General features: G+C 39.4%; 1 protein-coding gene across 1 annotated transcript in view; it reads right to left on the bottom strand.

The window, feature by feature from the left end:
* LOC101351480 (ATP-binding cassette sub-family A member 17-like) overlaps positions 1–4613 on the bottom strand; it is an 84656-nt gene extending 80043 nt beyond the window's left edge. Inside the window, exons 1-2 of the mRNA XM_012554588.1 lie at positions 4560–4613; positions 3753–4014 (exon numbers count right to left, since the gene is read on the bottom strand). Of these exons, the coding sequence (XP_012410042.1) occupies positions 3753–4014; positions 4560–4613 (316 nt within the window). The remainder of the gene's footprint in view (positions 1–3752; positions 4015–4559) is intronic.
* Between the last annotated feature and the right edge of the window lie 9943 nt (positions 4614–14556).

The raw sequence follows: 14556 nt of genomic DNA, 5'->3' as shown, positions 1-14556 counted from the left end.
TCTTCAGTCTTCCTTATTCATTATCCAGCTTTTGCGTGCATATGATGCTATTGAAAATTCCATGGCTTGGGTTGGGCGCACCTTAGTCTTCAAAGTGACATCTTTGCTTTTCAACACTTTAAAGAGGTCTTTTTCAGTACATTTGCCCAATGCAATGTGTCTTTTGACTTCTTGGCTGATGCTTCCATGGGTGTTGATTGTGGATCCAAGTAAAATGAAATCCTTGACAACTTCAATCTTTTCTCTGTTTATCGTGATGTTGCTTATTGGTCCAGGTGTGAGGATTTTTGTTTTCTTTATGTTGAGGTGTAATCCATACTGAAGGCTGTGGTCTTTGATCTTCATCAGTAAGTGTTTCAAGTCCTCTTCACTTTCAGCAAGCAAGGTTGCGTCAACTACATAATGCAGGTTGTTAATGAGTCTTTCTCCAATCCTGATGCCCTGTTCGTCTTCATATAGTCCAGCTTCTCGGATTATTTGCTCAGCCCTATGTATCTAGGTATTGACTTATTTTTTTTTCTGTGAATGGATGAATTTCATCACTTTTGAAAAATTCTTAAGAAGTGTATCTTCAAATATTGCCTCTACACCATTCTCTCCTTTCTCCTGGAACTTGAAGTAAACATATTAGTCCTTCTCATTTTATCCTCCATGTCTCTCTCTCTCCTATATTGTCTGTATTTTTATCTGCATTACATTCCAAACCTCTTCTTTATATCTGTCTTCCAGTTCACTAGTTTTATCTTCAGCTAAGTTCTAAATTGTGGTTATTTTATTTTTCATTTCTAGAAGTTCTATTTGGTTCTTCTTTTTTTTTTTTCCAGATCTGCTAGGTGACTCTTTATACTGACACGCTACCTACAGATACTTTTAGGTTGTTTTATTTCTTCAAACCTAATAAACACAGTGATTTTATAATGTAAAACTAATAATTTCTATTATCTGAGGTGTTTACAGTTCTGTTTTTGCTGTCTGTTGTTTATACTGGTTGTCATTCTTGGTGTCTTGTTTCCTACTGTGTTTGACTATTTTTGATTGTGTGCTGCTCATTGACTTTGATACATTTTTGGTGAGTTTTCTTTGAGATATAGAATGAAGGTAGGTTCTAGTATTTAATATTCAATATATATCTCAAAGATATAGAATGAAGGTAGGTTCCTACAGAGAAAATTACATTTGCATCTGCCAGTCCGAGACTCACTTCATAGTTTGAAGGGTTTTCTTTCTTTCTTTCTCTCTCTCTCTGGACAACCAGGTGATACGAATTTGAGCTGCAAATCTCAGGGATGGGCTCCCCCTCCCTGCTCTTCTCAGTTCCAAGGCAACATTCCATGAAGTCCCTTAAGGGTAGGGATGGGGCATGTTTATTCTCAGTTCTACCTACACTAAGGTATAGGCATTTGGGGTCCCAGTTTTATGGGGAGATAGTTTCCTATTAGACATTCTACCTTGAATGGACCTTGACTTTGTCTTCTTTACCTCTATACCTTACAAGGCTATGAAAACTACAGTTCGATTTCCCCTAATATGATGCAAGTTTCATCAAAAGCTTAGGGCCTACATTGACCTCTTTGGTTTCTTTCTTTCACCTAGAATTTTTTATTTAGGAAAATACCTAATAACCTAAAGTTTACAATATAGTAAATAAAAAATATGACTACAAAATAGTTCACACAATATGACCCTATTTTTTTTTATTACATGGTTAGAAAAAGGGAAGGATGTACACAAGATATTAAACAGCACTTATATCTGGATGATAGGATTATGAGTGAATTTTTTTCATTTTTTTCCTATTTGTGGTTTTTTGGTCTTTGTTTCCTTAACAGTATTTAGGTTTCATTTTAAATATATACGCATTGTTAAGTTGTGAAAAATAACATACAAACACAAAGACATATAAAACACAAATTTTCAGTGTAGTAAATATTTATCAAATGAACACTCAAGTAATCAATCACAAATAATAAAATATTTTACCCTAGATTTTTTGTCTACATAGATCCTTACTATTTTTTTCATTCTTCAATGCTTCCAAGAATATATTTTTAAGGGGACATCTAGCTCAACTGGCATAACATAGTTTATAAAGAAAATGTTCTACATCCTACTTTGGTGAGTAGCGTTTGGGGTCTCAAAAGCTTGGGAGCGGCCATCTAAGATACTCCACTGGTCCCACCCCATCTGGAGCAAGGGAGAATGAAGAAAACCAAAGACACAAGAGAAAGATTAGCCCAAAGGACTAATGGACCATAACTACCACAGCTTCCACCAGACTGAGTCCAGGATAACTAAATAGTGCCCGGCTACCACCACCAACTGCTCTGACAGGGATCACAATACAGGGTCCTGGACAGAGCTGGAGAAAAATGTAGAACAAAATTCTAACTCACAAAAAAAAAAAGACCAAACTTACTGAAACCCCAAGAGTATGGCCCCATGGGTGTACTGAAGTCACTCCTGAGGTTCATCCTTCAGCCAGAGATTAGACGGGCACATAAAACAAAACGAGACTAAAAGGGCACCCCAGCCCCGGGGCAAGGACGAGAAGGCAGGAGGGGACAGGAAAGCGGGTAATGGGGAACCCAAGGTCGAGGAGGGGAGAGTGTTGACATAAACACAATGTCACGAACCAATACGTGTATTAACTGTTTAAGAGAAACTAATCTGCTCTGTAAACCTTCATCTAAACTATAATAAAAAAAAGAAAAAATAATAATATATTTTTAGTATTTTATCCAGCATTTGGTTTACAAGAGGAGGGCGGATCCAAATAACCTACCTGCCATGTTACAAAGTAAAACAGCAATAATCTCTTTCCAGGAAGTTCTCAGCAAAAATCTCGCTGTGTTTCATTGACTCAGACTGAGTTAAGTGCCCTCCCTAAACAAATCACTGTCACAAGGGGGGCGCCTGCAATGCGTAGACTGGCTTAGACATAGGTTACTTGATCCATCTTCAGTCCAGAGTGGAGTCAACACCACCAGAAATACATGGGCTGAGACGGGGAGAGGGATCAGGCCCCCAGAGAGAAATAGGGTGCCATTTCAGCTGAAACCTGAAGGATAAGAAAGGGCAACCCATGGGAACTGCTAGGGGCAAAGCATTCTGTCATGAGCAGCCTGTGCAAAGGCCCTGAGGCAGGAAGCAAACTGTAGGAACTGTAAGGTGGGAGCATGGAGAAAAGTGAATCTAGATAAGACTGGAGATCAAAGTAGGGCCAGATCCTGAAGAACTTCGTGGGCACTGGGGAAGGGCCTGCTTTAGTATCAGTGCAACGGGAACCACTGAAGGGGGTAACGCAGGAGACTAAGCCACTATTAATCATTTAATGACAATCTTTCTGCCTCCACTTGGAGACTGGATTGGAATGGGAAATGAGAAGCAGAGAGAACAGTTAGAAGGCTATTTCAGAATCTTTGAAAGTTTTCCATTTCTTATTAGTCAGAGACATATAATAACTCTCAATCAGAGCTTCTGATTAGTTTGAGTAACTGGTTTGACTATAGTGAGTTAAAAACACAACTATTTAAATTTTAATTAGCCTTGAAACGTAAATACACGTGTTTCCATCGTGTCTTCTGAAAGATAAAACCCACACGGGCTACTTCCCCTCAACTGCGGCTTCTATCGCCTCTTTAGTATCCGAAGAGCCCAGAACTGGAATCGCTGTCATAAGAACTCTTAGGAAAAACTTCAAGCGATACTTTATAAAATGCCTCCCTTATCCTTATCCCATCTTAATGTCTAACCTTCAAAATCAACATCAAAGCTTTTCTCCACCATTTCTGTGATAGTCTTCAAAGTTTCACTTTTGGAAGGGATATAAACTAGCTGAAATTTGTTTTTCACAGGATAATGATAGAAGAATCCTGGCAGTGAGCTGATATCAATTGGTTGGTAGTTGGAAGGAGGTCTTTTTCTTGGCAAACTATTGAAACGAAGATACATTACAATTGTAGAAAATAATAATGGCATCAAGACTTCAAGAGCTGTAATCAGAGGCTTCCGCTTCTAAAATAAAGAACAAAAGCCATATGTTAGTCTGAAACAGAACACAGGTATAAATCTCTCTATGGTGAACAGTCTTCCAGCAAGAACCCCTTACTTTTTCCAGCTTCCCTGCACAAAGCATGAAAAAGAAAAAATAGAGAACTGCCTAGAAACATTTCCTTTTAGCTTTTCTGTAACACCGGTAGAGAGAAATCAGTACCAATGATGCCATTTTTAATAATTACGGTTAACCATGGCTTGTTTGCTAGAAAAGGGCCCATTTACAAGTAAAGTTCCTAATTTTTCTTTAACTCATTATTGGAAACCAATTTAACATAGACATTCCGACTCACAGCGACCGTACAGGACAGAGTAGAACTGCCCCACAGGGTTTCCAGGGCTGTAAATCTTTAAGGAAGCAGACTGCCACATCTTTCTCCTGAGGAGCAGCTGAGGGGTTTGAATCACCAACCTTTCGGTTAGCAGCCAAGCACTTAACCACTGCACCACCAGGGCTCCTCAGTCCCTCCCAAGGACTTACATTTTTTCCACAGTTATGTACCTACCTTTAAGAGGAAATTCTTCCAGAGAAGAAGTTTTAAGTTCCTGAACACTTTCATTTTTCTGGCTGGAGAAGACGCCACAGCACTGGCCAGGAAACAAATGGGGAAAAGGCATTCGTATTACAAAGAGGTCGAGAGTTATTCTGCATCTTGGGCTTTCAGAACATCGTGCTGGACTAATTTCCCTACTGCCTTTCCAGCAGTTCCTTCACGGTTTCTTTTACTAGTTCCTCCTCCTCCCCATAATGCCCAGGGGCTTGGCCTGTGGTCCCTCCTCTTCTCTACCTACACACTCTGTCTCCTGGGTTTAAATCCAGCTACATGCTGATGGCTTCTAAATGTATATCCCTAGCCTGGGCCTTGCCTGGAAATCTAGACCCCAATATCCAATTGCCTGTTTGACATCTCTACGTGTCAAACAGATAATCTCAAACTTCTTCTGTCCAAGACTGAGCTACCCATATCCTTTTAAAACAGGTCTCTCTACAGTCTTCCTCAGTTCGTGGCCATTCCATTCTTTGAGATATACAGGGCTATTGTTGACTCCTCTCTCTTTCACATCTTACATCCGGTTTGTCAGCAAATCCTTTAGAAGGCTCTACCTTCAAAATATACCCAGAATTCAACCCCTTTTCATCACCCCTTGCTCTTATCACCAAAGAGCCCTGGTGGCACAAATAGTTAAGCACTCAGCTGCTAACTGAAAGGTTGGCAGTTTGAACCCACCCAGCAGCTCCGAAGGAGAAAACACTTGGTGATCTGCTTCCGTAAAGTTTACCACCTAGAAAACCCTACGGGGCAGTTCTACTCTGTCACGTGGGGTCTCTATGAGTCAGAATCGACTTGACAGCACCCAACAACATATTTTGTAATACCACTTCTTGCTTTTTCTTCTTAGCATTTTTTAACTATCTAGTATACTATTTATCTTATTTACAATCTGACTTCCCCACTAAAATGTAGGCTCCATGAAGCCTGGGAATTGTGTCTGTTTTCTTCACCACTGTATCTCTAGACACGAGAGCAGTTCCTAGGTATGTGCAGAGCCTAGCACAGGACAGGCACTCAGTAAATACTGAATGAATGAATGAATGAGCGATAAGGTCTGCAGTTGTTTTAGGGAGATGGTTGGAACATAAATGACTGTGAGAAAAGAAGAAAAATACTTTAGATAACAGAAAATTTCTTTTCTTTTCACTTTTTTTGGCTTCCCAAGTATAATATATGCATCAACTTTTAGGCACTACTACAATGAGGTTTTTATTTGCAGAAAAACACCTTTCCAGTAGGGAAAGAAGAATGTATAACTTTTCCCCAGGTGAAAGTTACCCTGACCTTGCACATTAGGGCTCATACAAACACGGGGAAATTCAACATCTATCCCTAGAGAGTTCTTATTCTGTAAGTATTCTTGTCTCTGTTGTGCCTTCTACCACGCTACTTCCTTAACACTGCCTGTCCGTCAGGAACACAGGGGCATTGGAAGTAGCATCTTCAAGAGTGAATGCAGCTAACAGAACCCTGTTCACTAATGTTCCTGGCAGCACTTTTCACAACAACAAAAGGTGCAAACCACCAAAATGTCCCTCAACAGATGAACGGATAAACAAAACGTGGTATACACACACAATGGAATACTACTCAATCATAAAGAGAAATGAAGTCCTGATGCATGGCACAACAGGGAGGAACCTTGAAAACATCAGGCTGAGTAAAATAAGTCAGTCGCGAAAGGATAAATATTGTATGATCTCACTTATATGAAATAAGCAAATGTATAGAAACCAAACATTATTAGTGGTTACCTAGGGTGGGAGGGAGTAGGGGAAGGAGGAGTGTTTGCTGAGGGGGCACTGAGTTTATGCTCATGGTTGTGGAATGATTTGGAAAGACAGCGAGAACGGCTGCACAACATGAAGAATGTGATCGTTATGAATTGTACGTACAGAAATTGTTGAGATGGCATGTTTGGTTATGTATATTCTCACCACAATAAAATAAAAAAAGAGTGAATGCAATGACACATTTATATGAGTCAGATAATCTCGCATGACAAACAACACCATAACTCACTGGCCTGCGACTATAAGCATTCAGTTCCTGTTCACAAGTCTGTAGGCAAGGTGCGGTCTGCTGGGCTCCTGGGAGTAGCTGGGCTTCAGGCCGGCTACATGTCCATGTGTCCCGGCATCCTCCCCGGACCAGTGGCTGGCTGGGGCATGTTCTCCTGATGGCAAGAGGCCAAGCCAAAGCACACAAGTATGCTTAAGCTGCTCATGCAACACGTGCTAACCATTCTACTGGCCAAAGCAGATCACACAGCCGAGCCCAACATCAATGCAACAGGGAAATAAGCTGTCTACCTTAGTGGGAGGAGCTGCAAAATCGCACAGCAAAGGGTACAGACGTATAAACCTAATACAAGAAAGGAGTGAAGAACTGGGAACAAGCCATCTACCAAAACATCCAATATTTATTTCTTTAAAGTTTGTGTTATGAACTTGCCAACCTTAACTCTTACCATCTTGATAAGGAATTATTTTGGCAAATTACTAGCCCAACACAGATAAAAAATAAAAGATAGAGACAATGAAAATACATGGTTTTCTCCAACCACAGTTATGGTTCAGTGAAATGGGGCAGGAAAAAAATAAGAGTAAATGCAGGCTTTCATACTGCAACTTTTTAAATTGATGACAACATAGATGGAATGGTCCTTTTTTTTTTTTTAGAAGCTTGTAATGGAGAACAATCTGTTAACTAAACTATTATATATTGAAGACACTTGGTTTGGTGCAAAATGCTATCATAAAAAGATCAATCAGTAATGAACTTTACCTTCATGCTAACCTGATTTTTTTTTAAATTGGAAGTTTTCTATCTTTCTATCTTTAAACCAATTTTTTAAAATCAGGTTCATGGAACTCAGTAGTGGAAAATAAGCCTAGTAAGGGAAAGTAATACATACAAAAGAAAACATTATTTTACAAGGGCAAAAATAGTGGGAACCAAAGAGGTGCACTTATAGATAGACAAACTGACCAATGAAGCAGAATAAAAGTCTATACATGGTCACTGCTTACAACAAAGTTAACACTGCAGTACATAGGGAAGCAAGGCTTTTTCCATAAATGGTGCTGGGTCACTCGGATATCTATGTGGGAAACAATACGTATTGACCCCTTCCTCATACCATATACAAAAATACCAATTGCAGATGGATTGCTGTTCTAAATGTGAAAGACAAAACAATGAAGCTTTTAGGAAAAAAATAGGAAAACAAATTCATGACCTTAAAGTAGGCAACGATTTCTTAACACGACCCCAACCACTAAACAAAAAGAAAAGAAAACTGATAAGTTACATTAAAATGAACAACTTCTCTTCCACAAAATATACCAATAAGAGAGAAAACACAATTCAGAGTGTCACTTTGAGGACTAAAGTGCACCTGACTCAAGCTATGATATTTTCAATTGCCTCATATGCATGCAAAAGCTGGACAATGAATAAGAAAGACTGAAGAAGAACTGATGCCTTTGAATTATTGTGTTGACGAAAAATATTGAATATATCAAGGACTGCCAGAAGAATGAACAAATCTGTCTTGGAAGAAGTACAGCTAGCATGCTCCTTAGAAGCAAGGACGGAGACACTTCATCTCACATACTTTGGACATGTTATTACGCGGGACCAGTCCCTGGAGAAGGACATCATGCTTGGTAAAGCAGGGGGTCGTCGAAAAAGAGGAAGACCCTCAATGGGATGGACTGACATAGTGGCTACAATAGGCTCAAAGACAGCGACAACTGTGAGGATGGCGCAAGACCGGGCAGTGTTTTGTTCTGTTGTACGTAGGGTCACTGTGAGTTGGAACCGACTCGATGGAACCTAACAACAAAGTGCAAAGATATTTACAATACGTATATGTCTGACAAAGGGCTTACATCTAGAATATTTAAAGAGCTCCTACAAATCACTAAGAAAAGACAGAAAACCAAATTGAAAAATTAGCAAGAGACTTGAACAGACACTTTCCAAAAGAGGATATTCAAATCGCTAACAAACACATAAACAGGTGCCCAACCTCACAAGTCATCAGAGAAATGTATCTTAAAACCAGAGTCTAATACTACTACTGTCACAGGTCCCATTCTTATTGGTGTAGTTTGGGGAAATTCTTAGGATTACAGGCCTTTGTTTATTAAATTTTTTTCTTTCTTCTGGAAATAAGATTTCAGTAAAACATCAGCCAGCTACCAATTTACATTCTGTTAACTCCTCAGGCTAGGAACCAAAACTAGGTACTCTGTCCAACAAAGGACTTGAATCCGGATGGCCGCCATAGGGTTTTGTCTTTTACTACAGGCCTAAGTGCTCTCTCAGGTTCTCCATTTACAGCTTCTAGAAGCCTTGCCCCCTGCCTCCCAAACCAGGGGCTGAGTTATTGATGTGGTTCACTGCAACTGGCTTAATGGAATTCTGGTAGAAAATACTTTCTGATGGAAACTCATCATTGTTAGTATAATTCTCACTTACAGGTATGTGTTCAAAACATCCTCAGTAACAAAATGTCCACCAGATGAAAAGTGGGCCAACATAAGCGGATCAAAACATTTTATACGTATCCATGGACTATTCATGAAAATGGAGTGTGTGTCAGGCAATAAAGAAAATGTCAAATTCTAAAAAGTTAAGTAATGCTAACAACATCCTAGATCACTACACTAAAACTGAATAATAATAAAAATGGCAAAAACAAAACTTTATAAATTAAAAACTTCCCCCTAAATTGCAAAATCCTGGATATCAAAATTGTACCAATAGGAAACTCTATCAACAGGAAAATTAATAACCCTAAACCCTTTCTACACTAGAAATAAAGCATCTCAAATAAACAGAGAAAAAAAACCTGGATAAAATAATCAATTAATTAGGAATAAATGTGATTTTCATTACATAGACCATAACCAGTTAAACTGATTAAAGGAACTAGCTCTGTGCAGTTGCACATCTGTAAGAATTTCTTACAGGAAACTACTAGCATGTTGATCACCCACTCTCACAGATGATAAGGATGTGTATGACGCTTCGGTTTAATGATAGTGCTGTTGGTGATACGAAAGAAAGGTGGTACCTCCTAAGCAAAAGCTAGATGTAATCAAACGTTCAGTTTTTGTTCCATAGCTATTTACTTGTTGTTGTTACCTGCCATCAAGTCGGTTCTGACTCATAGCCACCCTATGCACAACAGAACGAAACACTGCCTGGTCCTGTGTCATCCTCACAATCATGCTATCCTTGAGCCCACTGTTGCAGCCACTGTGTCAATACATCTCATTGAGGGTCTTCCTCTCTTTCACTGACCCTCTACTTTACCAACCATAATGTCCTTCTCCAGAGACTGGTCCCTAACACGTTCAAAGTCTCGCCGTCCTCGCTTCTAAGGAGCATGCTGGCTGTAACTGTTCCAAGACAGACTTGTTCTTCTGGCAGGCCATGATATATTCAATATTCTTCATCAACACCATAATTCAAAGGCATCAATTCTTATTTGATCTTACTTATTCATTATCCAGCTTTTGCATGCATTTGAGTTGAATGAAAATACCATAGCTTGGGTCAGGTGCATCTTAGTCCTCGAAATGACATCTTTGCTTTTTAACACTTTGAAGAGGTCTTTTGCAGCTCATTTGCCCAATGCAATATGTCATTTGATTTCTTGACTGCTGCTTCCATGGGTGTTGATTGTGGATCCAAGTAGAATGACATCCTTGACAACTTCAGTCTTTTCTCCGTTTACTACCATGTTGCTTATTGGTCCAGTTGCAAGGATTTTTGGTTTCTTTATGTTGATATATAATCCATACTGAAGGCTGTAGTCTTTGATCTTCATCGGTAAGTGCTTCAAGTCCTCTTCACTTTCAGCAGGCAAGGTTGTGTTATCTGCATATTACAGGTTGTTAATGAGTCTTTCTCCAATCCTGATGCTGCACTCTTCTTCATATAGTCTGGATTCCAGATTACTTGCTCAGCATAGAGATTGAATAAGTATGGTGAAAGGATACAACCCTGGCATACACCTTTCCTGGCTTGAAACCATGCAGTATCCCCTTGTTCTGTCCGAACAACTGCCTCTTGAGCTATGTATAGGTTCCTCATGAGCACAATTAACTGTTCTGGAATTCCCATTCTTCACAAGGTTATCCATGATTTGTTACGATCCACACAGTTGAATACCTCTGCACAGTCAATAAAACACAAGTAAGAATCTTTCTGGTATTCTCTGCTTTCAGTCAAGAGCCATCTGACCTCAGCAATGATATCCCTCGTTCCATGTCCTCTTCTCAATCTGGCTTGAATTGTTGGCAGTTCCCTGTAGATGGACTGCTGCAACCGTTTTTTAAGTGTCTTCAGCAAAATTTTACTTGTGTGTGATATTAATGATATTGCTTGACAAGTTCCGCATTCTGTTGGATCACCTTTCTTTAGAATGGGCAAAAATATAAATCTCTTCCAGTCAGTTGGCCAGGTTCCTGTCTTCCAGACTTCTTGGCATAGATGAGCAAGCACTTCTAGTGCTGACTTCGTTTACTGCAACGTATCACTTGGTATTCCATCAATTCCTGAAACTTTGATCTTTGCCAATGCCTTCAGTGCAGCTTGGACTTCTTCAGTACCACTGGTTCTTGATCATATGCTACATCCTGAAATGGCTGAACATTGATCAGTTCTTTTTGGTACAGTGACTCTGTGTATTTCTACTATCTTCTTTTGATGCTTTCCTGCATCGTTCAATATTTCCCCAGAGAATCCTTCAATACTGCAACTCGAGGCTTGGATTTTTTCTTCAGTTCTTTCAGCTTGAGAAATGTCAAGTGTGTTCTTCCCTTTTGCTTTTCTAACTCCAGGTCTTTGCACATTTGATTATAATACTTTATTTTGTCTTCTCAAGTTGTCCTTTGAAATCTTCTGTTCAGCTCTTTTACTTCATCATTTCCTCTATTCGCTTTAGCTACTCTACGTTCAAGAGCAAGTTTCAGAGTCTCTTCTGACAACCATTTTAGTTTTTTCTTTCTTTCCTGTCTTTTTAATGACCTTTTGCTTTCCTCATGTATGATGTCCTCGATGTCATCCCACAACTTGTCTGGTCTTAGGTCATTCAGTAAGTCAAATTTCTTGAGATGGTCTCTAAATTCAGGTGGGATATACTCAAGGTCGTATTTTCACTCTCATGGTCTTGCTCTAATTTTCTTAGCTTGAACTTGAACTTGCGTATGAGCAATTGATGGTCTGTTCCACAGTCGGCCTCTGGCCTTGTTCTGACTGATGATACAGAGCTTCTCCATTGTCTCTTTCCACAGAGGTAGTCGATTTGATTCCTGTGTATTCCATCCGGCAAGTTCCACGTGTATAGTTGCCGTTTATGTTGTTCATAACAGGTATTTGCAATGAATAAGTCATTGGTCTTGCAAAATTCTTTCATGAAAACTCCAGCGTCATTTCTATCACCAAGGCCATATTTTTCAACTACTGATCTTTCTTCGTTTCTAACTTTTGCATTCCAATCAGCAGCAATCATCAATGCATCTTGATTGCATGTTTGATCAATTTCAGACTGCAGAAGTTGGTAAAAATCTTCAATTTCTTCATCTTTGGCATTAGCGGTTGATGCATAAATTTGAATTATGTTATTCACTTAGAAGTATTTTAAAAATACTGTTATTGAAATTCTGTCAGGAAAAGAATCATTGTTGTAGCACACTAGTCAACAACCCTTCCTTGCTGAAAGGATTGTTTCTGTAATGTGCTTTTTTTTAACTCAAAACTTTTATGTTTTGTAGTAGAAAGTTTGAATTAGAAAAGGGAAAAGAACTGATGAACGCAAATAAAACCTCTAAAATAAATACTCCATTAGCACATCAAGTCAACACAAAAAGGAAACAAACACACTGACACATTAAGAATAAAAAAAGGCAAAAATAAAGATGCATAAAAAATCAAAAGCTTTTTATTAACATTATGCTAATAAATTTGTCAACCTGCCTGGACGGGTTGATTATCTAGGAAAATAGAAATTACCAAATCCAAGCACAGATAGAAGAAACCTAAATATCTCTTCGAATAATTGTACAGATATTGAGAAAGTCGTCAAAGAGCCCTCAAAAAAGTGCAAGTACTTCCAGTAAAACTAGATGGTGCCAGGCTACCACTACCGACTGCTCCAACAGGGATCACAACCGAGGGTCCCGGACAGAGCTGGAGAAAAATGTAGAACAAAATTCTAACTCACAAAAAAAGACCAGACTTACTGGCCTGACAGAGACTGGAGAAACCCTCAGAGTACGGGCTCCGGCACTGTTTTAGCTCAGTAATGAAGTCACTCCCGAGGTTCACCCTTCAGCCAAAAATTAGACAGCCTCAAAAAACAAAAAAAGACTAATGGGGCACAACAGCCCAGGAACAGGAACTAGAAGGAAGGAGGGGACAGGAAAGCTGGTAATGGGGAACCCAAGGTCAAGAAGGGAGAGTGTTGACATGTTGTGGGGTTGTTAACCAATGTCATAAAACAATATGTGTACTGTTTAACAAGAAACTATTTGTTCTGTAAACCTTCATCTAAAGTTCAATTTAAAAAAGTACAAGTAGAAATAACTAAAACGGGTGAGTTATTTTTAATTCCAAGCAGCAGATCATTCTGATGCTGTTTAAGCTGATCCACAAGCACAGAGAAAGACAGAAAACTTCCAATTTTTTTAAAAAATCGGGTTAGCGTAACAGTACAACAAAATCTGACAATTATAGTATTAAAAAAAAAAAAAAGACTAATTAAAGCCTGATATGAAGAGAGAATGGATGTAAAAATCCTTGCTAACCATACATTCGGAAATTAAAAGAATTATAAACTGTGACCAAACGGGAGACTGGTTTAGAAAGGGCTGAGGAACACTGTAAGGTGTAACCCATTTAAGTTGAAAATGGCAAGAATCGGTACTGTACTTCGAAAAAAAAAGACTGAGTGAGGGAGGCAAAGCGAAAAGAAAGGCCAGGCTCATGGAAGTTTCTGGCATAGAATAGAGAAAGGGAAAGCTACTTTGATGGGGTAGGGGGAGTACAGCGTGTGGAGGACGGTGAGAGGGACAGATGGGGAGAGCGGGTTTTTAAGATAATCCACGCCCCCGCCCATCCTCTGGAGACTAAATAAAGCCTGTAATAGCTTTCAATCCTTTTTCCCCCTGTATGCCCACTGTAGCCTAGGCTATGTTAAGTCTCCAGTTACATTATACATTACCAAGGGCAGATGATCCAGTAAACAAGGTAAGCACAGGCTTACTTGTGCTTAGTTACTAATCTGTAGATAATCTGTAGACCAGTAAGTAAGCGCAAGTAAGCTTACCTTACTGGGTCATCTACCCCTCAGGAATAGTAAATTTGAAAATAGGCTTTGATTCTGTAGGAAGGTGCTGTGGGGTTGCGAGAGAGACAGACGTCAGCCATACCTAGAAGGAGAATCTTTGATGTGGTGAAAAAATGTGAGAATTGTTCACTTCCGAAGATCTACTGCGCTCACCTTGTCTATTGGCTAGTCCACGCCTGCACATTATACTACCATTTACTGAGAATTTGTGTGCCAGGCATTGTGATAAGCATTTAGACATACATTTTCTCATCTGATCCTCAAAACAACAAAAAAAGCAAAAAACAAAATTTTTTTTTAAAAGAACTTTTGAGTTTGCTATTATTGCTATTACTATTATTACCCATCATTTCAATTTTAGGGATAGGAAACTGAGATTCAGAAAGGCGACATCCATGCATGCCAGCGGTCACACAGCTAATTATGGGTCTTTGTGACTCTTTAACGTTTTGACTCTCTTCACAACTATCTGTAAACGACTCCTCTGTGCCAGGCATTCTAGGGCCCTGGGATATAGCGATGAACTAGACAAAGTCCCTTTCGTCATGGAGGCCACCTTCTGGTTGGGAAGACAGGCGGCGG

The sequence above is a fragment of the Trichechus manatus genome, unplaced genomic scaffold (assembly GCF_000243295.1).
Source record: "Trichechus manatus latirostris isolate Lorelei unplaced genomic scaffold, TriManLat1.0 scaffold00024, whole genome shotgun sequence".
NCBI classification, from domain to species: domain Eukaryota; kingdom Metazoa; phylum Chordata; class Mammalia; order Sirenia; family Trichechidae; genus Trichechus; species Trichechus manatus.
Note: the sequence above shows the minus strand (reverse complement) of the source record. Positions and strands in the feature narration are given on the sequence as shown.